The following is a 27,743-nucleotide window of genomic DNA, read 5'->3' on the forward strand; positions in this document are numbered from 1 at the left end:
TTCCATCTATTATAAAGTAAAATTATTATAGTTTTAATTTTGTAAGAACTTTTGAAATTGACTGATATTTTTTGTTTTTAATTTGTAGACAAACAAATTACATCAATAATTAAATTCATATCAAATAAGACATTTATATTTAAATGACACAAATTACAAGGAATCTATTTCTATGAATAAGTTACTTAGCAATGAAAAGGAGAAGAGAATAAGTTAAACGCTAAAATATTTACAATCCTGAAACTGCTAAAGAAATTAAGAACCATGTCATAAAAATGGAGAAAATACAATTGCCAATCCAGACAGCTTTGACCACAGACATTTTTTTTCCACTGAACTTCTTTTGGAGATTTTCTTTCTTGGTGATGTGGAAGGGTGACGAAGGGAGAAAAGGAATATGAGGAATTGCCAAATTATTTCATGAAATCAGGCACTAGAGTGAAATGTCGGAAAATAAAGCAAGAGAAAAGGGAACAATTGTGCACTAAGCTGCAAAAACGTGCCTACTCTTTCAGAGGGGGATACAGATCGATTTGTACATGACAATCAATGCAAATCACTTGAATCCTGTAAAATTACCAGAGAACGGCCAAAGTAAAATATAGATGATTCCTCACACGTTGCTGCCCCAGGTGATTGATTTTTCCTCATTTGTTGGAAGACATCAAATCAAAACTAATACTTCAGGGTTGGGCCGTTCCAAAATGGAATCTTTTATGTTGAGCATATCATTTGTCTGCCAAATTGACAATCTAAAAATATTGTTGCAATAACACACAGATTCAGGCTCTAATAAAGGCGCCCCCTACACTTCAAGGATTCGCAAAGACAGGGAGATCCTTCACTAAGCACATGCTCGTACTGATAGTCATATGTTAGCTCTTCACCCAAAGCAATCTGTCAAAAAGAACAAAGCGAAATGTAATCCATTGCATACAAAAGAAGCTACTAAAAGTGTGTCCACTGTTAACAAGATAACAAACATGCAGGACCGAATGTTCTTCACAAATATAGAAAGCAAATTTCTTGTAACATATTTGTCAATAAGCCGCTCTTTTCTTTTCATCAGCAGAGTAGGGTAACGTTTTATTAGAAATGCGACCATCAATATCTGTGATGCAGTCCACATATAATGTTTCTTATAACATACCAAATCAAGAAAAGAGTTTGCAAGTAGAAATAGTCAAAACATCATATACATTGGATTCTTTTAAAGGAAATAGTCCTACATAGGAGAGTACTTACATCCCGATTAGCATAAAAACCGATATGTGCACGTTCAGAATCCATGCTCTCTACAAGAACTTGGTGATTGACCAAATTTGGGGTGCAACTACAACATCAACAACAACAAATTGTAAGAGAAAACCAATATAATGTACATAAAGATCAGAATGTAGTATAGTTGCTAATCACAGAAAGTTTAGGCTTTTGTTGAATTAAACAGAATCATTGTTGATAAAAAAAATATAATAGTTAAATTTTTAACGCATTACTGTGGTTAATTGTTGCCAGGAAATAACGTGGGTCCAAATAGCACCATGTTAAAATCAACTAGCCAAAAAGAGCACTAGTCCCCCTACAATGCATCTATTTGTAAGGAGCAGAAATACAGTCATCATAATATTATGATGATAATGATGACAAAGTGACTATCCAGGACATTCTTAACAGCTCATTAAGAGCATGATAAATAATAGAAGGTAGCATGGGTTCATGCACAGAAATAAACAACATGTCTCGCCGAAAACTAATTCAAGATCAATTTCTGTTAAGTAATTCAAGTTAGATTGAAGAAAATTCCCTGGAAGGAAATCATAAAAGTTTACTGGCTACCATTTGAAATCAGCTAGTATAGCAAAAAAAAATCCATTAACGAACCATTTTGCTAGCAAAACCACGTCAAACAGAATGTTAAGAAGCAAAATGTTTCACCTATGATTGATGAATCTTGAAACATTTCCAAATTTAGTAGCATCAATTACATACTGAGCCTGTCCTTCAATCAATCTGCTCATATCATTAACACGAGCATCGATGTCATAGAAATAACTGCAGTGCTCTGTGCCATAACTGGTGTTGATATAGACCGAGTCAGTATAAAGTTTGGGAACATCAACTAATTTAAAAGAGAATATATCTTGAAAAAACGTAAACCTTCTACGCCTATCATGTGCCTCTTTCACATCTAAAACTTCTCCAATGTATTCACACACAAATGTGCCACGTAGAATAGCTTCACCAGCCCTTACTGCCCATCCCTACAAATCACAGCATAAAAGTCAATTTAGCAAGCCTTGTGATTTGAGAAGTGTTTGGGTCAATAAAAAAAGAGTAACCTTTTTCTCTGTTTTAAAGACTTCCAATTTGACTCGTACACCATTCTGCAATACTCTATTTGGACAGGATTTATTGCATCTGCACATGTGATTACACTCATAGACAAGATAACCTTCCTGCAGTTATTTTAGGACAATCACCATAGTGGAACGAAATGAAAATTTATTAATAAATAATAGAAATAGAAAAGAAATAAAAGGCAGAAATTTTCTGTATATGCCACTGATCTATGAAGGAAACTTGAGGCAAAATCATGTAATAACTGTAATAACGATGTTTAAAAATATCATGTACGTAACTCTCAAAAATATGGGAAGATCATACATCATGGTATTGCTAATAGAGCTAAGTCAACACAGTCAAAACAGCCATAATACTATTAGAAAACATAACCATTCAAGAAATAATTAAAGGGATAAAATTATTCAGTATTTTAGCGATTACTAGATATATCATCACTAAGTAAAGCATAACAGATGCAAAATTAATCCTTTCAGATTTCATATAGAACAGTTTAATAAATGAAAATAAATTACCTCCAGGATGATTCGACCATTCTCATCATATGGGAACCTGCCACGCATTGGTTTCCCAAATATGTCTTTTGCATCATCATAGTCATTGCCAAAAAGGTATACATGATCACATGTTTCAGGACAGCAGGTGGTGTATGAACAGGCACATCCCAGTTGCAGACTCTGCCAATAAACAGATAAGCTAAAGAATATTAAAAATAAATTAAAAGAAAAGGGGTAATGTACGCTATTTATTTCTTAAATTCTAAAAAAGAGAAAAGGCATTATGTATGCCAGGCCAGACTGTAGATAGCTTTTACAAAAGGATTTTACAAAAACTTAGTAGCATACGATTTGATCAAAGAACAAATTAAATCTCAGTGAATACCTCTGAATCAAGAATGAGGGATTGATCGAGCATTGGCTTTGTAACATAGGTAAAGCTCTCCCAAGGTCTAGAAGGGTTTATATTTTGTCCATTGCAGCCATTGATATGAAGTGAATGCACAAGTTCTTGATCTACTACACAAATCACTGGAATTGATTCCTTCCCAAAGCTAATGTCATCACACAAGACCACAGCTTTTTGCAGTGAACCTAACTTTAAAGTTCGTGAATTGATGATGCAGTGAAATTCATCCACATCCCACTCATCACTTGTAGGATCAGATAAATTACCCGCTTTGGGCATTACAGAACTATTAGGAAGAGACTCTATAGGAGAGAGCAAAACTTGAGCCTTTGATACATTACACCCACTAGGACAAATAAAACCCTCCTGATGCCAACTTACCAAAATATTATGCTCACTGCAAAGTTTTGCTGCCTTCAAATAGAGCTTTTCAGGAAGAATTCCATATTTCTCCTCCAATGATGCTACAAGACTAACTTTGCAGCAAGCAGAGCGAGCAATTGATAAAATATCAAGATGGTTTGGACGGGGTTTTGTCTTTTGAATCTCTGAAAACAAAATCTTTGAAACAGCTGAGCATTGATGTTCCGCCAATCTACCAATGTTTGTTGATTCAGTAACATGAGGTTGTATGGTTATTCCCCCTGTGCCATGTGAATTTGTTTCCTGAATGCTTCGCTTTAAATTAGCATTAGCCTTATTTCTAAGCCTGTATGATGCTGCTGCCAAACTTTTTTTAAATCTGGGGCGGCTAAGTCTGCCTGATTTTAATCTGTAAGCATAATATCGAACTCCCCTCTTTGCAGGGCGACTACTGGCCAGATTAGGCCCCATATGAGCAGCTTGGTGATGTCGACCTAGGTCAGGTAGTAAATCAAATTTCAACCCACAAAACCTGCAAACAAATTTCCGAAAACCGCTTGTATTCTCAGAATTATTTTCCAAAGGGGCTGAATTACCCTGATCACGTTTTACTGGAGAATCTTCACCAGTTGATAAAGTTTGCTGCTCAAGAGCTTTTGATGGTTTAAAATCAATAGGATGAACTGATAAAACATGCTGCCATAATTGTTCGGTATTTCCAAAATGACTCCCACAAGGGATGCATTGGAGAAGCATGCATTGTTCAACAAATTGCACATGGTGTCTCTCCTGAACATGCGTTTCCAACAGTTTCTTGTTAGTAAATGAATCCAGACAAATGGCACATGCATAGCCTCTAAACAGCCACTGTGCCTCCTTTTTATGACTGTCCATCCAATGGTTACCAAGCTCTTGGTCATCAGGAAATTCTGCAGAGCATAGCTTACACTTAATGGCATTTTCCTTATCATAGTGATCATTGTGTGGGGATGGCAAGAGAGGTGGTTCTTCCATGACAGAAGATATATCCATGTCATCATTGAATCCCCATAATGATTTGATTCTGGCCTTTTCACTGTGAACTAACTTTTTAAAAAACTCTCCTACACTAGAATCTTTAGAGGCTTCAGTCAGAGCCCACTGAAACTGGACATCCTTAGGAACAGGGTTTCTTAATGATAAAATGCTTTTAAGAAGCCTGTAAAAAAGTTCACATGCTTTATGCAGATGTACCTTTTGCTCCCATGAGTTGCAGTCCCTCAAAAGTTCTGTGAACACTTCTTTCGATACTATTCTACTCTTCCCATTTCTTGCACGCTTAAGCCAACTAGGAAGGTGACTTTCGCAGTACAAGCAATACCGTTTAGTACCTTCCTTACAAGGATTCATCTTATCATAGGGAGGGGAACCTATACACTGCAGTGACTCCATTGCATTATGTTCATGTTCAGAATGCATGGGCTTCTCATTAGAGTTGTTTTCTCCATGTTTGGAATCACCACCAATGGATGACAATGGATCCATTTGCAGTGGACTTTCAACATTGACTAATACCAAGTCTCTGGAGAGAATGCCCTCTGAACCAGTATAATTTTCTTCATGTTTTCTCTTTAATGTATTCTGCGGTATATTTGAGATCTGCTCTGTTTCAGCATGTGGCCGGTGTTTCTTACAGAATAAAGAGCCAGGTAGGGCACGATGCTTACATCTAGTACCCAGAACAGTAGTGCCTTCACACATAGGAGTATCAAGTGGAACAGGCTTTTCAGATTTCGTTGAGCTGCCCAAAAATCGGGAAGATAAATGTACACAACAGTACACATCACCATCATTTGCCCATCTCACACACTGTCTACCCTTTGCTTCAATATAAGCTATACATTGTCGATTCTTACTACCAGATTCTACAGATTTCGCAATAGTCATTTCCTTCGTAGGTGTTGATTCCATATGTTTGGTATGCAAAAAATGGGGATCAGTATTCTCAACTACAATTTCATTCCATTTATCGACCAAATGACCAGGTGAATCAACTGCCATAGACACCTCCCTAACACCTACCTGTTTGCAAGACTCGGCTGCTAATGTGCTCAATATGCCCTGATTCGTGAAAAAGCCAGGGTCAGCCTGAAGAGCAACAGTTTGAGCCTTGATTTCCACTTGTGAAGCATGTGTATCTGCACGACGAACTTCAAGTTTGGCCCTTTTTCTACAAACCTGAAGGTTTGCTCGAAACAAATCATCAGAACTCTGTTGCTGTGTGTCTTTGCTGATCGATAAGGAAGGTGGCGTCGTAAACCATTTCATTACATCATGCTTCCAGGTTTTCCATTCAGAACTTAATGTCGATTGCACTGGTGTATCAGAGAGAGTATTGATCCCATTCCACAAAATAGAATCAAACAATTCCTGAAAAAGAATAAGGAATAAAATCAACCAAACATATTGTGAAAAAAAGATTTGGCAACTCTTTAAACAGGGCAAGAGCATTAATTGTTGCTTGTCATCGAAATTTGGTTACTGACAAGGTATATATTTTTACAGTAACAAAACTACATGGATCTATTTTTACTGTAGTTATATATCTAGATATATTTTGGTTACTGACAAGGTATACATGTAGACAGTATTATTCCAAAAATAAGGAACCTGAAAAAGCATTAAGTATTTTAAAAACTGAGGAAATGTAATTAAAGACATTAAAAAAAATGCTAACAGAATCAATTAATTGTTCTATTTCTTTCTAAAATTGCGAGTGATGACCAACAATCTCTTTTATCGGTTACGAACCTCTGTTTTTTTGGCCATGTTTGCATTTGTCTCTACTAAGTTCTGACAAAGCATTTTATGATTCTTTCAATGATCTTATTAATAAACTAGAATAGAAAGTGAAACTATAAGAAACAAGCCTTTGCAATAAGTGCTGAAAATAGCTTGACTAGTAGCTGTGATGCAGAGGTAATCCTAAGCGGTTCTTACCTGTACTAGGCACACATATGTTACCGGTACTAATGAATTCATACAGGAACATAGACAATATGCAATCACTTGGTCAGTACATATTAGATATCACTAAATTACAAGTCAATTTTTGGTTTTCTACTACTAAATGAAACAAACTACTACTTCACTCCCTTCAAATCCTATGCCTTATTTACATATTTTTGCTAACATGATACTACCTCTATTTCATGATATCTGTCATTCAAGGTTATACTTAATGAGAAAATTCTTAAATAATCCTAACTGGAGGAAAATATATTTGTATCTAACAAAATTAACCTCTATCGAAATACCCAACATAACATTATCACTTCATTAATGTTCACTCTGATTCCTTCTAGTAGATAACAAGAGGGTAGGATAAAATTGGAATAAAATATTTATTCTTTTTCAGCTTCTATTCAAAGAGATAAAATCAAACAATATTTATGGAGTTTTGTTGAAACCAAAAGAGCAGAACATTATCAAAATTGTATTTGTCATGATCTAATCACTTCTTTTATAGGGCATAGTCTATTGGGTTCGTTGGGATGAAGAGACTAATTTATTTTCTTTATTTGTTACGAGTTAGAAGCTATAACCAATCATGGTGGGTCCTTATTTGATAAAAAAAAAATGTTTCTCTCTTAAACACGACCATATCCTATTATTCAATGATAGTAAGAGGTCTAAATTCCACTAAATTCACTTTGATTTATGATAGCAGCAAGAGGAGGTCAAAATATTAATAAATTCAAGATGTCAACAACATTTTAGATCAACTTCTGCTTATTCCATTGATTATATGGGTTATAGACTGATCAAGCAGCTGAGCTTGAATGCCATTTAATCAGATACACTTAACGAAAGAAAAAAAGTAAGATAAAATGTGAGCAAAGTCCCGAGACATCCTATAGCTACTCGGAAATTATATGCATTGCAGTATTTCATTCTTTTTTACTGTGTCATCTTTTATGAGCAAAAGTATGCTAGTTGCAACAGTGATCATGCAAGTAAGAACATAATCCATCTTTTATGGATTCTAATATATGAATTGGTAGTCAGAAAGAATCACAAAATACCTCCTTCAGTAGCTCCACTGAGTCAGCACTATTTGCACTCTGACATCTTTCAGTCCAAGAGGGATAAGAATACCGTAACCAGTCAACATTTATATGGTGCTGTAGTATGCTCTGTAAGAAAAAAAAAATGCATTGAACTTCATCAGTCACACGAATACAGAATTAATAAAGCAGATATGAATGCCCAAACTTCACATGCATAAGAATGATTAATGCTTGGTTCTCATTCTTTCAATGTCCAACATATCTCCAAATCTTAACCACTAAATCATCCTTCAATGCATTGCAACCCTATTAATTAATGTTCAACACTAAATTTTTTGTGTATAAACTTCAAGATCAAAATATTACCAATTTTCACTTTTTAATAGACTTGAAATATATAATAATGGGCAAACTTATTTCAAATCATATCATCACTTGATCATGCTAGTTGAAATCTTACACTCAATTTTTTGTTTATTCTGACACTCAGTGTATAAACCCAGCAGAGAAAGATAGCTAGAGGGAGTTCAAACATTATGACAAAACAAATTTTAGAAATTTAAGTTTCCTAGTAATTATACAAATCCTTACAGTTTTAGCAAAACAATGCCTAGGGTCAGAAAACAGTATTGATTGCCGAATCTAGTTAACATCTACACAGACAACTATTCTTAACAACTGTAATACATTTAATAAAACAAACAATGAGCAGTCACAAAGTTCAAGCCTACTCCAAAACTATCATCAAGAATTGGAATTTACACTATGCAGCTTTAGAAGCATTCTTCCAAAATCAGAATAATCATTACAACGAGAAGCCTCCATGGCAAACTCCTTCCAGACCTTCATATCACGAGCAGTTTCTGTCAAAGCCTGTATGCATTGAAACAAACCTCCAGTTAAAATATATACATACAAATATATAGATATATATACATATGAGAGAGAGAGAGAGAGAGAGAAACAGAGTGCAAGAAAAGAAGCGGAAAAGAGGAAACCGTGTCACCATTATCACATACATTAAAAGGAAACTGGTCGACCATGTTCAGCATGCCAACAACTAGCTTTCGCATAATAAACCGCCGTGCAACAGTTAAGTCTTTAACCATTTTCAGTCCCACCTGATGAGTCTTATATGCAATGGGATGGGGAAACTCATTAATTGATCTAACGAGTAGCATGTCTGCCCAAGAATAAATCCTTGTGTGTGGAAAGAATATAACAAAATATTTCTTTCTTTCATGTGTTGGTTTTGCTTTCAACGTTGATAACGGCCAGTCAGCCCTTGCACACCGGATACCAGCCTGCCACTTCCCCCTCCACTAAAAAAGATGGAGAAGTCACAAAGTAATCAGCAATGCTTGCATTTCTCATTTTCCATCTTTTAACAGTGTAAATCCTACAATTTTCTAAAAGAATTATGAAACACGCCTGAGAAGGTTTCAGACAAAAACACAATGTGACCTAAGATATTCATGAATAATGTCTCATGATCCAGCATTCAAGATCAGTTAGAGTAGTGAATTAATAGTTTCTTAAACATAGAAATAATTGTATCATTCATCAGAAAAAGAATTAAGCTTACCTTGACCCACAATGCCACTGATCCATCCCCCTCAAGCCACTTGGGTTCAGAACATGACAAGTCTCCTTCCCGACTGTTATTTGGTGATTCACTTTCAATTGTATCAACAACAGAGATAGAGTTGTCAGATGTTAAACAAGGTTCATTTATAATGTCTTCTTCAAAATCATGGAAACCACAGTATTCATTTTGATCATCCACTTGACAGTCACAACATGAAGCTCCAATGCATTGGCAATCTGAATTAGTTGACAAACCACCTTGCCTTTCTATTTGAGGCCCTTGCATTTTATGTGATGATTCATTCAGTCTAGCAGCTACCAATTTGTCTTGTTCACCATTTTCGGCACAATTAGGTTCTTCCTGATATACAAAAGCAGTTCCTGAACTCTGCTGAGTGCAATCAGATTCCCCAGCATATTGAACACCAGAACAAAGCACTTCCATGAGACTATTTCTAGAGAAGAGTTTTGTATAAGATATTGCGCATGCTATGCCTGATGATTCTGTATCTGTATCTTACCACTCTGTTAAAGCAAAGAAGATTCAGTGAAAAAGTCAGACAATGAAGTTTTAACCATATGGTAATTTACAAAAAAAGTTCAAAATAAGAGGAATAAATTATATAGAAACTTCATGGCAGAAGCAGGCCAAATTTAAAAAAAAAAAAAAAGAAAAAAAAAAAAAGCACATGGTAGCTCAATTCACAAAGCTCCCACCACTATGTTATCTAAGACTGATAGAAGTACACAACCTTACCCAGCACTGCACGCACAGAAAATGGTACTACTTTCAACAACTAGACTCTACTTCTGAGAATACAGTAATCTAGTTGCACCAAGGAGCGCCCTCACACCTTGAAGGATATCACAGAAAATTTATGTGTTCAGACAATATGTTGTAGAATTTATAAAAACACCATATATGTCCTTTGACAAGATGGAAACAAAACTAAAACTCATGGATTAGACAAAAATTCCAAGAAACAGAAAGTAATTAACAAACAGTAAGAGTTTATGAAGATCCATTTTACGAGTTTCAATGATTTCTAAATACAAATAATGAGATATAAACATGATTACCATATCAAGTTTCCCTCTTAAATTTTTATATTAATAAATTATTGAATCCGTGTTAGTATAAACATTTCAAGGAAAATGTTGACTACAGACCAGAATGTTAATGCTTATTTCTTAGACTCAATTATTAATTTAACCTATTGACAGGTATATGTTTGGAATCTGGATGTTAATATATGCTTCTGAGGTCTATATGTTTCTGAGGTCTATTAAGGAGAGCATAAATCAAAATGCCTTATTTCCTATCGAAGTTCAAATAACCTTGCAACAACACAGAAGAATCAGGGAGACAAGAACCATGATTACCTTGGCAAGAACGCATTTAGTTTTCTTAGGAATTAGAATTTTGGTAGTAGCGCCCATTCCCTTTAAATTCAACAAGATTTATATTAAATCCGTAATTATTAGTTTCACCTGTTGACATATTTCTAGAGGTTAATTAAAATGCCATTTACCTCCATGATAGCCTTGCTACTCCATTGTAGTCCATACTAGAATCAGGGACATAATGACCTTGCCAATAATGCAAGTTTAAAACCATATTAATCTTCAATTATTAGTTTAACCCATTGCTGAATGTTTCTACATGTTACTTTCTGTTGCTGATGTCTATTCAGGAATAAATAAATAAATAAGCCTTGTTTTTTTATCAGAGTTCAGACAACCTTGTTACCTCGTACTAAAATCAGGGGCCATCTCAAATGATTCGTAGGTTTGAAGAAGAATCAAATTTTTGTAGTCCTAATAGTGCATTAAGGAATTGAATCTCCAGTGCTCATGTTCTAGCGAAGAGTATCATGATTATTTGAACTTACAAAGAAAATTAAGGCACTTCATTGTATTCCTGAATAACCAGTAACAACAGAGCATGACCTCAAGACAAATCAGTCAATAGATAAAGTAAATAGTGCATCTAATATAACTGTCAACTATTCTCAGACACAGGACTGAGACAACAGCATGCATAGTGAACCATGACTAAATAAATACCCGACCATAAATAACATTTTTAACTAAAACATGCTTAAACTCTAGAAAAGAAAAACATCTCTAGTCATAACATTTTTAATTGTTAATAATTACTTTCTAAGAATTTCATTGATGTTAAAAATATGAAGCTCAAAACTTATAAATTGAGCTTAATAAATGCATCTCAATTTGGTCAGCACTTAATTCAAATATTCAATTAAATATCATTGAAGATTATTTAAATTTCTTGACCGAGTTTCATGTAACTAGTAGTACGTACATTTAAAATTTATTAGTTCATCAATTAGTACGTACATTGAAGATTATGGATTCTTTCTATGACTGCATAGGGTAATTGCATTAAGGAGTTCATAAAACAAAAGGTGAACAAGTTCAAATCAGTTACACAGAACCTTATGCAGGATGATTCAAAAATAAGTTTTATCATCACCCAAAAAACTTAAATGCAATGGATCATAATAAGAATAACAGCATAAACTCTGTGAATAACATAATATGGTCCACTATCCTCCCCGACTCTCGGGGTTGTAGGGGTTGGCAACCCAACTTTCTGATTCGGCATATCCAACCCCTGCTTCAATCTGTTCAATGTAAACCAGAAGAGAATCCACAATTTCTTGATTAAGCCCCCCGATAACAAAATTCCTCTAATAAATAAGAGGATTTAATAAGTTGAGCATAATTTAAAAATTAGTATTATTTATGAATGAATTTAGAAAAGACAACAAACTCCTTAGCGAATTTTTTTCTTAAGGAAATTTGAATTAATACTCGAACTGCAAAAATACTGCATGTTTCCAAGTTAATATGTTGAATTCAGGTAGATTCGTACTTTATTAGCATTAGAGAAATTAATTCTTCCTTAATGGAATTTCAGGCTGAACGAAATAATTAATCTTCAAGCCCAAAATTAATTGGAGGAAAGTAAGATTCCCAAAACAAATCCAAGCAAAGAGAGGGATTTTGTGATGCCATTTACGATAATCAAAACAGAGAGCTATGCCTAGCATCATTTATATCTGACAACGTCAATTCATCTCTCCAAGATCAACCCTTAAACCCCCACCCAAAATTTTATTTTACTTTTAAAATTTTATTCCACCGGTTAGGGTAGGAATGAAATGATCAAAGGTGTAAATCGCACCAGCAAAAAAAAAATTGTGCGAACAAAGCTTTTAAACTTCTCAGGTTTAACAGGCACAAAACCCGATTAAGGTAAAGATCTCTATCAAATCACATTCACCCACAAAACCCTTAATGACGAAGACCCAATAGTGAAATTGGCGTAAATCCCCGCATTATTATTGTGGGCACGCTAGTAACATAATGATAAACCCTAATAAAAATCCATAGTCTATACTCTATTAAGATGATGAGCATGTAATGTAACTGCATGCCTGAAGAACGAATAAGATGTGCAGAATCGTAAAAGAAAAACCGGGCATCAATCAATTATACCCTCGACTAATTAGAGGTGCTGCTTAAAACGTTGAACGAAAAGGGGTAAGATCTTGCCTCCTGCCATTACTAGTACGTCTTTTTCTGTTACCTATAGAGAAATTTTATAATTTTTTTTGCTATATAATATATAAGGTAGACACAAAATATATGCATATAAGGGATGATGAGCTAGGTCAGACACCATAACCAAATTGACTGCAAAATATGTGACATTAAAAAGAATAGAAATAACATTGGCTAAGACAAAATTGAGAAAATAAAAATGAAGGTATGAAAAGGGGTAGTGGTAATGTACCTTAAAAATAAGAGTGGGGGAAGTTTACGCACGAAGGTCAGGGTCAGTATTTTGCTGGGTCTATTAGAGAGGTGATGGTGGTTGGATGGGTGGGTGAAAATGGCTTTCGTTTTTTTATGTGAAAAATGTTGTGCCTCTTTTTCCCTAATCGATGTCTCCCACACTCACTGGGGCTACTGCTTAGTGATTCATAGATAGATAGATGCTATTGCTATGCATATTTCATAATTATATATTTCTGTATACCAAGTGCGGCTCTAGGTTTGAGAAGAGATGGGGTCAGGGTCAGGTCAGCTCCCGTGCCCAAATTAAATCACAACCAAAACCATTTTTTATTTTCTTTTTTTAAATACGGAAAATATTTCTTTTTTTTCTTTTGGGGTTCAAATCAAATGGCACAATTGGGAAGAAATTCAAAAATTGGAGAAAAAAGACATTTGCGAGTGGGGTTACAAAAAATGGGGTCCTACGGGAATTGGAATTGGAATAGGAATAGGGGCTGGGTTTTACGAGCGATGTTTCTGCATCCAACGCTCACGCGAGTGTGTATACGATCTAAAGAAACTTCTGTTTTTAGATTTTATCATTTATTTATGTACGGATTCAGCAACTTATTAATGTATTTTTTAATTTACATATATATCCTTTACCCTAAAAACTGTTTAAAAAATAATAACAGTAATAATAATAATATTTGAAAAATAAAAAAGAAGATTTGAATGCGGAAGGGTAAGGTTGAGCATGGTGGGCATCGAGATGCGAATAGTAATTGCCTGAGTTTTCAGTTACAGAGAAAGGTCACGCCAAAACAATGCAATTTGCAAAAATAAAAAATAAAAAATAGAATGTACTTTGACTTTGTCTATAACTATGGCCATGTCAAACCAAACGATGTCGTATATTGTATGTCTGCGGTTACATTTATTTTGATTAGTTGAGGGCATCGACTCACGATGGATCAGTGGTCCACTTCCACATCATTTTGTATACATTAATTAATATATTAATATGATATAAATATATATATATATATATATATATATAAAAAGTAAAATACACTTAACGTAAATAATGATAATACAATATTACTAGAAAATTATAGATAATTAATTCTTCATTTTAAGTTATTGTTTTTCATAATCATTTTAAAGTAACGGATTAAAATACATACTAAAATGTGATTTTAACATTGTTTGAATTTATATATATATATATATATATATATATATATATATATATATATATATATTAACAACTAATTTGTTCTGATCATATTTCACTTTTATTTCTGCTTATAATATAGTGAGTTAAAATTTATTAACTATACACAATAAATTTAAATGTTTTGAAATTTACTGCATATTTTATAAATCAAGACGAATTAAATTAACTTTTTAACACTTGAAATAATGAATTAAAAAAAGCGTATAAAAATCTTGCATATATTGTAAAGGGTAATAACTATTTTTAAAAATTATTATTAAAATTCATTTTTATTTGAGAGAAAATAAAATATTGAAATAAATCTAAAGAGTAATGGTAAATAATTTTTTGTTCAAATAAGATTTTAAACGCAAAAATAAATAATATATATAAAGAAAAATTCTTTTATTGGTGTCACATTTGTTTATAATTTTTTTTAAATAATATTTTTAAATTAAAATAATTAACAATATTATTTTTTAAATTATATTTAAATTTAATAATTTTTTTCGATTTAATCATTCTTTTAAAATGGACTATTTCTTTAATTAAAAAATTACTTATAAATTAAATAAAAGTTATTTACAATAAAATTATAACTTTATATATAATTAATTAGTAATTAAAATAATTTAATGTCATAATATAAGATAAATACAGTGACAGAATTTTGACAAAAAAATTTAAAAGTGACAAATTAGATGTTTCATACATAAATTGTTCTTTCTTAATTAATAATTTTTTTACTTCATTACTAAAAAACAGACTATGACGGTAATAAATAAATAAATATATATATATATATATATATATATATATATATATATATTATTCACTGTCATATGATAAAATAATCTAATATAAAATAAATTAAAATAATATTTTAAATTAATTATAAGTAATATATAAATATACATATAATATTAATTTATATTATATATATATATATATATAATATAAAAGTATAGGAGTCGTGGTCTTAACCCTGCTCATGATTTTCATTATTATAAAAAAAAGTTCTTTAATATTATTCGATGACCATTCCACAATTTGACAATTTTTATAATACAGTTGTTCTGAGGTATTAATAATTATCTGTACAAAATTCATGCGATGCATATCTATTAAACTAGAAAACATATTCTTAAAATTAAAAAATTACATATATATATATATATATATATATCATTATTTTATTTTTATTGTGTACATTAATTATTAATCTAAAAAGTTATCATTTATATTTTCAAATCTTTTTATAAATATAAAATCCACATTTTAAAGAAACTAAAACGAATAACTAAACTAGATTGAAAGGCACGTTAATATATTAGTAAATATTTAAATTTGATAAATATTCATAAATAAGTTCGTCTATGTTTGTATTTTTTTTTCGATGCAGTGAGTGACTTTTTTTTCTATACACCAGCAAATAAAAAGGACATATGTTATGCAATTTATATGAAATTTTATTTATTAAGTGAATGAGAAAACATTATTATATAAATAACAGAAGATGAAAAACAGGGAGAGATTTCATTGATTGTTACCTCAATGTTCCGTCTGCTGAAATATATCTCTTGACCAAGATGAGTAAGTCCTTAAACAAAACCCTGATCATATAATTCAAAGGATCAAACTTAGGTTTTGATTTGAATTTTCTTCTCGTGCATATAAATTGCATGCAATCATAAGCAGAAAGTCATAAAAATAACTCACTGAAACTCAAATTCTTCAGTTTTAATGTTTTTGTCTGTGCTAACTGAAGGCTTAAGATCTGTTGTCAATAATGGAATTGAGAGAAACACGGATAAAGGAGAGAATGCAGAAGCCAAGACAGAAAAATAAATAAAAAGGTGAGAAAAAAAGTTGAATAATGAGAGAAAAAAAAAATGTTGCGGCTTTACACAGGATAAATGATATTGTTAAAGGCCCGTCATAAATAATCCAAAACCTAATTTAATGTCTTGCCTCTCTAACTCATTCTCTTCCCACATTATCTAGTTGTTTCCTTAATATTAATTAATTAATTAATTAAATTTTAAATTTTTTACAAATTTAAATATTTTTAATTGAATTCTTAATAAATTTTTTATGTATATTAATATTCAAAATTTTATATTTTTAATCTTTTAATTTTTTTTATTAATTGAGTAATACGTTATTTATCTTACTCTCATCCCTCCAAGTGTTAATAAGTGTGACTTATAATTAATAAAATAACATTGCAATTATTATAAAACAATTAATGGCTTTTATTAGTGTAATTTTATATTAATCACAAGAACCTTACCTCCTTATCATGATAAGAAAATGAAATAATAATTATATCACTTAATTAATGAAAAAAATTAAACAACAGAAACTCAATTAAAAAATATAAATTTTTTAACAAAAGATAATAGAAATTTAATTAAAAAATACAATTTTATAATACAATTTAGAAAGGACGTAAGATTTAATTAAACTTTTAATCAAATAATCAACCATTAAGTTGACAATTACAATAAATCGTTCATAGAAATAAATACTCTTTAGAACTAAAATCTTCTTGCAAACTAAATCATATAAATCCTAAAATTAGCAAATAAGACAACTTATATTTTTATATTGTTTATTTTTTGGTTAAGTATGTTTTAGTTCTTCAACTTTCCTATATGAAACTTTGATAAATTTTGGTCCTCAAATTTTAAAAATAATGGATATAGTAATCTTAATCCTATTACGTTACTATTTTGTGACGTGTCAATCACGAGGTTAATATTTGAATTATTTATATTATTTCACACATTCACGCTTTAATATATGTGAAATGTTTGACACGTAAATAAAATAATGTAATTAGACTAAAATAATTATATCTATTCCTTTTTTAAAGTTTATGGACAAAAATTTGTCAAAGTTTCATATAAAAACAAATTTCAATCTTACATCAAAATTCGTACACTAAAAATATACTTGACATTTTTTCTTCATTAAACTATTTTCTCATTTTTTGAACATTTATTTTATTTTTTCTCATATTATCTTCATATCCTTATAAATTCTATTTGTTTTTCTCTTATTCGCCGATAAAAACAAAAAAAAAAGGAAGAAACATGAATTTTAAGTTTAAAAGGTTGCACATAAAAACTAAAATATCTTCGCTTTTTATTTTTATAAACCACAATTTCTTTTTAAAGTGAAATTTCATCCTTCCATTTAAAATTGTTTGACTGATAGTATCTCCCATTTCTTTTAGTGAAGCCATGAGTTAGTAGTTAATTGACAACAAACATTTTATATAATAAGTTTGTCTCATTACGTTAGCTTTTGACCAAAATTTTTTTTAGTTAAATTATTCTTTTGATTCTTATTTTGGTTGAAAAGTATCGAGTTGGTTTTCCAATTTTGTTATCTCCACTTGATTGTGACTTTTAATTTGATTCAATTTCGTTATGACTTTTTAAAAAGTTATTCAATTTGGTCATTGCTGCTAGTCTTAATTTGGTTAACATTTCTACCAGATGTTTACATTTAGTGATTTTTTTTATATTAGTTTATTTCTTACCATGGATCTCGAAAGCAGTGGTCAAGTATATCGGATATCGACATTCAAAATACATAGAAACATGAAAGTAAGCGAGATGAAAAATAGAAGGTGTGGGGTGTGGTAGGTATCAGATATTAAATATAGGGAAGATGAGAGAAAAGGTTAATTAATTTGTTACCGTCGAAAGTCAAAGGGTAAAATGGTGTTTTAAGAAATATTTGGGAGTGCAAAAAAAGGGGTTGGAGGTGCAAGGAGAACCCCCCAACCACGGTGCACACTTCATTATCAATCCATTGTCATTGTGTCCCCTAGCGAAGGCACGATCCACCATAAGCGTGAGGTAGAATCCATCGCATATGGGAGGTAAGATGAGAAGAAGAAGCATGGGAAGAAAAGAGAATGTGGGGGTGGATACTAAGGGTGTGTTCTTACATAGATGATGATTTGAGGGAGAGAGATGATTGATTTGAGTTGATTAGAAGGTGATATTTATGTTGTTCTTTTTTATGGATTTGGGGATGATAGTGGAGTGGATTTGAGAGTAATTTTGGTGAAAGTTTGTAAAAGATTTAATTGATATGGCTAAAAAAAATAAATTTAATAGATAAAAATGTAGAATGACCTAATTGTCCTTGCTATTAAAAAAGTATAATAAAATAATATTTAAATAAGTTGAAATTAGTTTTACATATATTATTATCATAACAAAAATATTATAAATATTTATTAATTGAAAACAAAGTTGGAATGCATGGCTTGACAGAGTTGGAATGGCACTAAAAAAAGTGAATGGAATGGAATAGATTCCATAAAAAATACAACCGGGTTAAAAGGAAGGCTTGAAAGAGTTGAAATCTGATCCAACAAAAAGTTAATAGGTTCCATTGAAGCAATGCGGAAACATATGTGGTTGGTTACCCACAAAAATAGATTTGATTCCAAAAAAAAAACAGATGTGAATCCACTACGCAAGACTCGACTCCGCAACATCATCAATAACAAGGGCAATATTGTAAAATCAGCTCAATCACTCTCTAATCTCTGTATGTCAAAGGGATGGGATGAAACCACATATCCCTCAAATCATCCTTGTGTTTCGCTTTCAAATCTAATGAAAAGAACACAAATATTCTTCAGGTTCATCGCTTCTTATCACCTCTACACAGTAATCGTCCACATAAAAACACAGTCTGAATCCGAAAGAAAACCAACAATCCAAAAATACTTTTCAAAGTCATCATTACAAAAATATCTTCTAGAATCACCATTTCATAAAGTATTTCAAAATGTATTTTGGAATAGTCATTTGGAAGATAATTATGAATCTAGAAATATATTCCAAAATGGTTGTTCGGGATAAAATTTGTGAACAAATATCATTCATGGATAGTTAATGAATACAATATTTAATTACCTGCTTGCAAATGGAGTGAGCATGGACATCAAAGTGTCTGATTCGATACTCTCTCTATCTCTGCTAAAATTTATTACTTGATTTTATTTGAGTTTTAAATCATCAAAAGAGAATTATTAATAAAAGAAATATTAATCATGATATAATAGCTTAAAATTTGATTTCATATATTTTTTACTTAGAAATATAAAATTGAAGTTATTTTATGAAATATTAATTTTTAAAATTTTATATTTGAAGCAATTTATTTGAATTTATTTTTTAAATAATATGTTTATTTGTATTAATATTTTATTGAATAGTCTCATTTAAATTATACTTAAAAAATAATTTTTTATCTAAGTTTATATTTTAAATAATTTATTCTAATTATATTATATATTAAGAAAAGAAGATACCACCAAAATTACTACATTACCCATTTTCTTTTATTGACAAGTGTCAAAAAATTTAGTTATATTATATATTAAGAAAATAAGATACCACCAAAATTACTACATTACCCATTTTCTTTTATTGACAAGTGTCAAAAAATTTAGTTTTTTCGTCATTTTAAAACTCTGATACAAAAGGACCTGGGTTCAAGTCCTACATAAGTCAATTTGTTTTTATTTTTTCATTTATTTAAGATTTCAGCTATAATATTAATTATAAATAATATTATTATTTATAATATTTTTATAAGTATTAGTATTTCTAATTATTAATAATATTATTATTATAAATATTATTTATAGTGATAGTAGTAAATTATAACAAATATTAATATTATTATAATAATAATAATTGTTATTATTATTATATGTTACTATTATATATTATTACTATTAGTATTATTAACATTATTAGTGGTAAAGTTATTACTCTTATTTGTAATATATAATATTATTATTATTATTATATATTCTTGTTAGTAATTACGTCTCAATTTTTATTAGGTTATGATAAATTATTTTTTTGTCTTAGGTATATTGATAAATATATGATTAGTTTAAAATTTCACTCCATGTCATTGTTGATGTTCATACCCATTCAAATTTGAAGGATTTATCCACCATTATTGAATTATGTCAATCTTTGACAAAAACAAACAAATTAAAGATATTTTACTTGATTGATTGTCTAATTCATTTTATTTAACTCTTAATGTTTCATTTTCTACAACGAAGATTATCAAAACAAAATTTGGAATGAGATGAAAGATGAATTTCTTGAACACAATAGGGTTATTTACATTCAAAAAGGAATAACTGAAGATTTTTATTCCGAATAAATGATTGATGAGTTCAAAATTTTTTACTATAAATTATTTTGGTTCCTCCAAAATTATTGGTCAAGATCCGTCACGGGTTATTATTATTAACTATAATTGATAATCATTATTACTATCAACTATAAATATTATTATCATTATTATTAATTATAATTATTTCTATTATTATATTACTATTATTATTATTATTAATAAAAACTAAAATTATTATAATAGTTATTATTATTATTATTATTGTTAGATACACATCTTACTTTTACTTACTATGTAGGAATCATGTTTCGTTTACTTGTCATTTTTATTTGTTTTGTTGTTCATTTATCTTTTCATTTGAACAATTATTTCAATTAAAAAAAATAGATACTAAAATTAGTAAAATAATAAAACTGAAAAAATAATTTTTTATTATAAATAATTATTTAAATTTAAAATTTAATACTTAAGAGGATAAAATTAATAAAATAAAAAGGACATCAAAGATGTTTATCTCTTATATATGTAATTGTTTGAAGAGTTAAAGCTCATCAAAGGACATCAAAGGACATCAAAAATAACTGGTAGCATCTGCTGGTGAGCCAGAGGTGTTAAAGTTCAGGTCTGGTGTCAAAGAGATGAATTGAATAGGGTCCTAAATAATGAGGATATGTGAAAAACAGGTCCGATTACGCCTATTCCTAATCCTAAATAGAATGGACGCAGAGATCTATATGTAAACATAGTATCTATTTAGATACACTCGAATGAACCATTCTCATAATGAGAATGTATATAACCCCATTTCGGTTGGGTCCGGTATAGAATGAACTTAGAATCATGGAATCGACTCGATCATCAGATTTTCGATTCTAAGTTCATAACCCTAGCCCATTCCCATTTTGGGCGTAGCATATCTACTAATTCTTTGATTTCAGTTAGTAAGGTAAGAGTTGAACTAAGAAATAGATTCTAGAAGCTAAAAAAGGGAAATAGATTCTAGAAGCTAAAAAAGGGTATCCTGAGCAATTTCAATAATAGGGTTCATTGATATTGGAGGAACAACCCACCTGCTAGTTGGTGCTAAAGGTGATGGGTTGTTTGAGGGTGGTAGGTGGGATGCCTAGTAAGCCCAAAAGGATCCGGGGGTGTTATAGTTATTATTATTATTATTGTTTTTATTATTATGGTTACATACACATTTTACTTTTACTTACTATCTATGAATCATGTTTCAATTACTTTACCCTTTTATTTGTTTTGTTGTTTATTCATCTTTACATTTGAATAATTATTTCAATTCAAAAAAATAGTTACTAAAATTAGTGAAATAATAAAACTGAAAAATAATTTTTTTTATTTTAAATAATTATTTAAGTTTAAAATATAACAATTAAGAGGATAAAATTGAGAAAACAAAAAAAGAGATCAAAGTTGTTTATCTCTTTATATATGTAATTGTATTATTATTATTATTATTAGTATTATTATTATTATTTTTATCACTACAAGATATTATTTTAGTATTATTATTATTATTGTTATTATTATTATTACTATTATTTTTATTATTATAGTTAAACAAACATTTTACATTTATTTACTACGGGATCATATCTCAATTGCTTGCACTCTTTCTTTGTTTTGTTGTTCATTTTATTTTTATATCTATGTAATTATTTGTATTAAAAATATAGTTACTAAAATTATTAAAATGAGAAAATGGACAAATAATTTTTATTATGAATAATTATTTTAATTTTACAAATAATAATTAAGAGGATAAAATTGTATAAACAAAAGATGACACAACAAATGTATATCTCTTTACATATGTAGTTATTGTATTATTATTATTTTATCACTACGATATATTATTATAATGATATTATTATTATTATTATTATTATTATTATTATTATAATTACACACACATTTTAAATTAATTTACTACGAGATCGTATTTCAATTACTTGTCATTTTTATTTGTTTTGTTGTTAATGTATATCTTTATATATAATTGTAGATTATTATAGTTGACATTAGTCTTAGTGTTAGCATTAATATTAACATTTATAGCATAAATATTATTATTATTATTAGTATCATTATTATTTTTATTATTATTATTACTATTCATTATTGTGTTATTATTATAAGTGTGTTTTTTTTTAATTATAGAAAACGTTGTTATACTGAATACTTTTGTTAAATAGAATTTTAATCTTTTAAAATTTTTATAATTTATAATTTATATAATATTATTGTTAGTATTTCTAATGGTTAAATAAATATAATAACAATTATATTATTATTTTTAAAAAATTACAATAAAAAATATATACGCACAGATCATAGGCGAGAGACAAATTTCACTATCCCATATTGATCCCCATGGAACAAATTCATCATCATCCCCATACCCAACCCAACGGGTATCAAACTTTTGTCTCATCCCCATCCTCGATAACGGGTATTTACTTGTACTCATCCCCATATCAACTTTCTTACTGTTTTAATATTAATTAATTATTATAAAATAATAAAAAATTATGACAAAGAAAACATAATATTATCAAATATTCAATACTAAGAGGAGGATTGTTTCTCCAATATCAAATATTTATAAAGAAATTATGTTATAATTGTATATATTTTAAATTAGAAAACAAAATAAAATTTCACGAGAACCAGAACTTATGTTAAATTTGCAAACATTAGAGAATTGTAGCTAATAAAATTTAATTTGTAAAAAACTATAAAACGAAAACAAATATTCAGATTAAAATATATGTTAAATGTATCTTTACTTCAATTTTATTTTTAAAATTCTAATGATTCTCTTTTTTATATACTAATAAAAGATATAATAAATCACTTGACCCGAATAACGTAAAGAATAAATATCAAACTAATAATAATAAATTTTTAAGATAAATATTGTATCTTTTGAACTTGAATATATGTTGGGGGTGGTAAAAGAAAATTCATGACAATTACATTAAAATTTTATATTATAGTAAATAAAATTTATTTATACAATTATAGTGACAAAATCAAAGTATGATAATGAGTTAAAATATAAAAGATAATTATATAAAATATATCAAAATAATATTTTACATTATGAAAATAAAAATATTAAAAAATTATCAAATGTGTGTTTTGAGAGACCATTGAATGAAATCACACGAAGGAAAACAACTATATAATCAAGGATATGATAAAATGAAAAATACTTTAGATATCTAAAAAAACTTTTTAAATATGAACATAACCAATGCTTCGGAAATAACGAAAATTATTTTAGCGAAACAAAATAGTTATTCAAATGAAATAATAATAATAATAATAATAATAATAATAATAGAGTAAAAGAGATAAATTTTTTATATTACGTAGTATTTTGACGGGTATGAAGACGAGGACGGGACAAATATGTACAATATCAATTTTATAATTATTTCGTAAAATTAATTAATTACACTATATTTAATATCAATTTTATTTATTATACTTAAAACTGAAATTATTATTACATCATTTAGATTTACTATTTACTACTTCATTACTTTAATAACAACATTTACAACAATATAACATAATTTTTATGATATTTTATTATATAATATTTTACTACTTAATATACAAAATAAAAAAAATACAACCCGTGCGCACGGGTCAGTCTCCTAGTTTCATTTTAAAATTTTAAAATATAAAATATAAAAATATTTCCGACGCATAAATAAAAAACTCACAAATATTCTCTTTAAGAGTAATGAATAATAAAACAATTTTTGTAGACAAACGGATAGCCAATAAGAACTATACGCATACTATCCGTTGACATAGAAGCCGGTGTAACTGAAATTAATACTGGAGAAGATGATCGAATGACTTTTGCTTCTCCTTTTTCATCACTTAAAAGCAATTGTTTTTGCATATGATTGGAGGTACAGACCTGAAACATGTCGTATCTCTATGTTTTAGTGTTACACGAGCCTAATAATGTTAATGTGAAGAATGATGAGTGCACAGATTAATAAATTCACCATCATGTGTCAATGTAAGAACAACAGTTATGGCCGGAAATTTTGGAGAGAAGTGTTATGGAAATTCAGAAAAGTAAAGAGGAAAAGGAAAAAGAACATGAAGACAATGAGGCGCTTCCTGAATGATACATGTTACAAGCTATCTTATTCCATCACCAAGATTAGACTAAAGATAAAGCCTGTAGAACCACAATGATGTCAGTCCCTTTTGTCAAAATCCCCATATGCAAAAATCCCTTTCTGCCAAATTGCTCTTCCTTCACATGTGATTTCATGCCCAAAATTTCATTTGCACATACCAACTCCATGTTTTTGAGCACTTTCTTCATCCACACCCATGAAGTCAGATACCGAATATTGTGTATTTTTAATTGTCATTTTTACTCATAGAATTGGTCAAAGATTGGTTTGATCACTATTATAATTACACGTGACTGTAGATAAGACGAGTTTATATTATATAAATTAGTGTAAATCTTATTTTATAAATCAGTTGTGCTGAGTCGAGTTAGACTTAAAGTCTATTTCTTAATCTAATTGTTTTTTTATAAGTTGATTATAGAAACGAGCTGACATATGACAGGAAAAACTACAATTGAACTAAAGATGTTGATCAATTAATGCTAGAATGTTTGAACTAGATGTCTTATGCAGATCCTATAAAAGAAAGTGTTATCTGGAAAAAAAGTATTATTACAAAACATTTATTGTTATTTTTGTTTTCTAGCAAGTTAGGGAGGGAAGGAGAATATGGCCTTTGATGGATACATATATATGATTGGCATTCTCTAGTTTGTCCAAACCTATTTGGAAAGTTCACTTGTTATGTCCCACAAACGGGATTCTACAACACCTCCCCATACCCAAAACCATGTTCTAGTTCACTGTCCCTTTCATCCTTTTCTTTCTCACGTGTTTTAACTAATGGACACAACTAATGGATGTAGGCTATGTTTTCCCAATCGAGGCAACATGCTGCATTAGCAAAAAATGATTCACATTTTGGAAACAACACCTGTGTTTTGTTTTGCTCACTTCGTGGTCTCAATTGTGCAACATATGTACACTTTGTTTGAGAAGTCACTTTCATTCTTCTTTTTCTCTCACAATTTTCTTTCTCCCGTAGCAATGGAGTGTTATCACTTGCCAAAAACTAAAGACTTGATACAAAATAATCACCAACGTAATGAAAATGATGGTTCCACTTATCAGTGTCACAGCCATGATACGTACAATAGGTGTTTCTGCTGTCACAAGTTCATATGAACTAACTCTAATTTGTTTTGAATTATTTGTGTTCAAAAATTATTTTGGTTCTCATATAAAAACAAACAAACACTAACTATTATAATATAGCTGGCAACAAAGACAAAAGATCACAAATAACAAGTACCATAAACTACATCGACTTTTGAAGTTACTCGCATATAAAAAACTTCTAAGTTGTCTTGTTTGATCAGTTCAGCTAAAATAACCGCTCTTCTAATGTTAAAATAACCATTTGACTGTCTACACATAAAACACAGCTAAATCATTAGAAAATGTTTCCGTAAAACAACAGTTTTACCATTTCAGCATGTTCACCTAACCTTATCTTGTGTTTATAAATGGTTTTGCAAGGAGAATCTCAGTTCTATAGAACTACGTGAACTTATATATATATATATATATATATATATATATATATATCCATGCTACAGGGAGGCCATGTAGTTTGTACTTTTGTAATCCTATTCCTCATTTAAAGAGGCTGTTGTATATGGTTTTCGATGATTACATGGATCAAGGAAGCATGTCTGTCAGATTAATTTGAAAATTTACCCATCATCATTTGATGTAAAACCATATACTACCCTGCACATTTCTCTTGTAATATCGGTGTTTCCTGCCATTGAAAATCGTCCCTCTGACATAAGCAAAATCGATAATAAGATAAAATAGAAGTTTCATTTGTTTATTTGTTGGGACATATGAAGTGAAATTTCCACTCTGCAGTGAAACTTAAAATATATGATGCGTCCAAAGAAGAACCCCCGCACTTTGTGTTGTTCATCGGTCTATAAGGAGAATAACTCCACAAGACTTTTGTCAAATTTGTCACTTTTTTCTTTCTATATAAAATGTTAGATTAAAGCTCAAATGATAATATTCATTTTCTCAATGAGTAATGCTTATGTTGATACATAATCTCCTTTATCAGGAAAATATATAACTTTGTTTAAGCAAAACTTTTGTTCACTTGCCTATCAAAGAAGTTTACTGGTCTTTTTCTGTAGCTTTTCTCGGCTCTGCTTTTCACCTACACACAGTTGGGTTAAGATATAATTCTGTGCACTGAATATCCCTCGGTGAATCCCTCTGCATAGCGCAATTTTCAACCTATAAAATATATTTTCATTTTGAAAATAATATAATAGCGTGTGAACAACGTTCCTTTGTTTTTCTATCTTTTCTCAGCTTTCAGTTTCTTTTGAGTCTCCTAACCTCCTTTTTTCCTTTCTTTTCTTTCTTCCATATGTCTAAAGAAGTGTGCAACAAAAAAAAAAGAAACTTTTCTGGCAATAGGTGTGTATGATTACAATAAGCAAGAACCACACCCCAATCCTTTTCTTTTTTGTATTGGTTTTGGAACCAAAAAGGTCAAGCCCCATTAGTATATTAGTGCATATAATATTATATTTGTAGATTCTTTGACAAACGTTAGTCTCTTTGATGCTGAAGGACAATATGGGTATCTCCCTGGTTACCCTTCAAAAAGTCATAAGACAAAGGGAAACCCCACAACACACCCTCTATTCCTTTCAAGCATCCAATGTTCTTTATCCCTTACCTTTCATCCCTTTTGAGGTAAATCCATGCTTTTTCTTTCTTGCAAATCCAGTATCTATTTTGCTACGCTCACCTATTTTCTCATCATTGTTTATAATTGGTAAAACTTGAGTAGTCTAAACTAGAAAAGTACGTTGATAAAATTACAATGATTAAGCATTTAAGCAGGAGAAACACTTACTAAACAAAGTGTTTGATTCGTGATACACATGGAACTTAAATGTTATAGTATAATAATACCACTCTAAGTATGAAAGCTTTAGCTAAGGGTTTATAATACTGTACACAGATTGCTCCAATACACCTAATAAATAAACAATACCCATTTACTTAGATCGCAATTTATGTTTTCAACCAAAATTATACCAATATCTAACA

At 29.8% G+C, this 27,743-nt stretch overlaps 1 protein-coding gene across 8 annotated transcripts; it reads right to left on the reverse strand.

The window, feature by feature from the left end:
* Positions 1-114: 114 nt before the first annotated feature.
* SUVR5 (histone-lysine N-methyltransferase SUVR5) lies at positions 115-13,382 on the reverse strand. Of its 8 annotated transcripts, none has more exons than XM_028057363.2 (13): positions 13,090-13,377; positions 10,024-10,120; positions 9,265-9,791; positions 8,699-9,001; positions 8,442-8,552; positions 7,695-7,805; positions 3,244-6,039; positions 2,877-3,038; positions 2,340-2,456; positions 2,158-2,261; positions 1,936-2,073; positions 1,246-1,333; positions 115-897 (listed from the first exon to the last, which is right to left on the reverse strand). In XM_028057363.2, exons 3-13 carry the CDS (start codon positions 9,709-9,711, stop codon positions 790-792), a joined length of 4,485 nt encoding a protein of 1,494 aa, XP_027913164.1. In that variant the 5' UTR covers positions 9,712-9,791; positions 10,024-10,120; positions 13,090-13,377; the 3' UTR covers positions 115-789. The 8 variants fall into 8 exon arrangements, with proteins under 8 accessions (XP_027913164.1, XP_027913168.1, XP_027913166.1 ...); XM_028057367.2 differs by having other exon boundaries at positions 10,019-10,120; XM_028057365.2 differs by lacking the exon at positions 13,090-13,377 and adding an exon at positions 12,792-13,012.
* Positions 13,383-27,743: the final 14,361 nt, after the last annotated feature.

Source organism: Vigna unguiculata, chromosome 2 (assembly GCF_037176805.1).
Source record: "Vigna unguiculata cultivar grain cowpea cultivar isolate G323 ecotype 2 chromosome 2, ASM3717680v1, whole genome shotgun sequence".
NCBI lineage: Eukaryota > Viridiplantae > Streptophyta > Magnoliopsida > Fabales > Fabaceae > Vigna > Vigna unguiculata.

What these genes read in the sequence shown, in the direction of transcription:
- SUVR5 (XM_028057363.2), bottom strand. Translation starts at nt 9,711, where the DNA reads ATGGAAGTGCTTTGTTCTGGTGTTCAATATGCTGGGGAATCTGATTGC. An exon ending in CAGTGGCATTGTGGGTCAAG is followed by an intron (nt 9,002 to 9,264) that starts GTAAGCTTAATT and finishes CATCTTTTTTAG; the next exon opens with TGGAGGGGGAAGTGGCAGGC. An exon ending in TCAAGATTCATCAATCATAG is followed by an intron (nt 1,334 to 1,935) that starts GTGAAACATTTT and finishes TTGATGTTGTAG; the next exon opens with TTGCACCCCAAATTTGGTCA.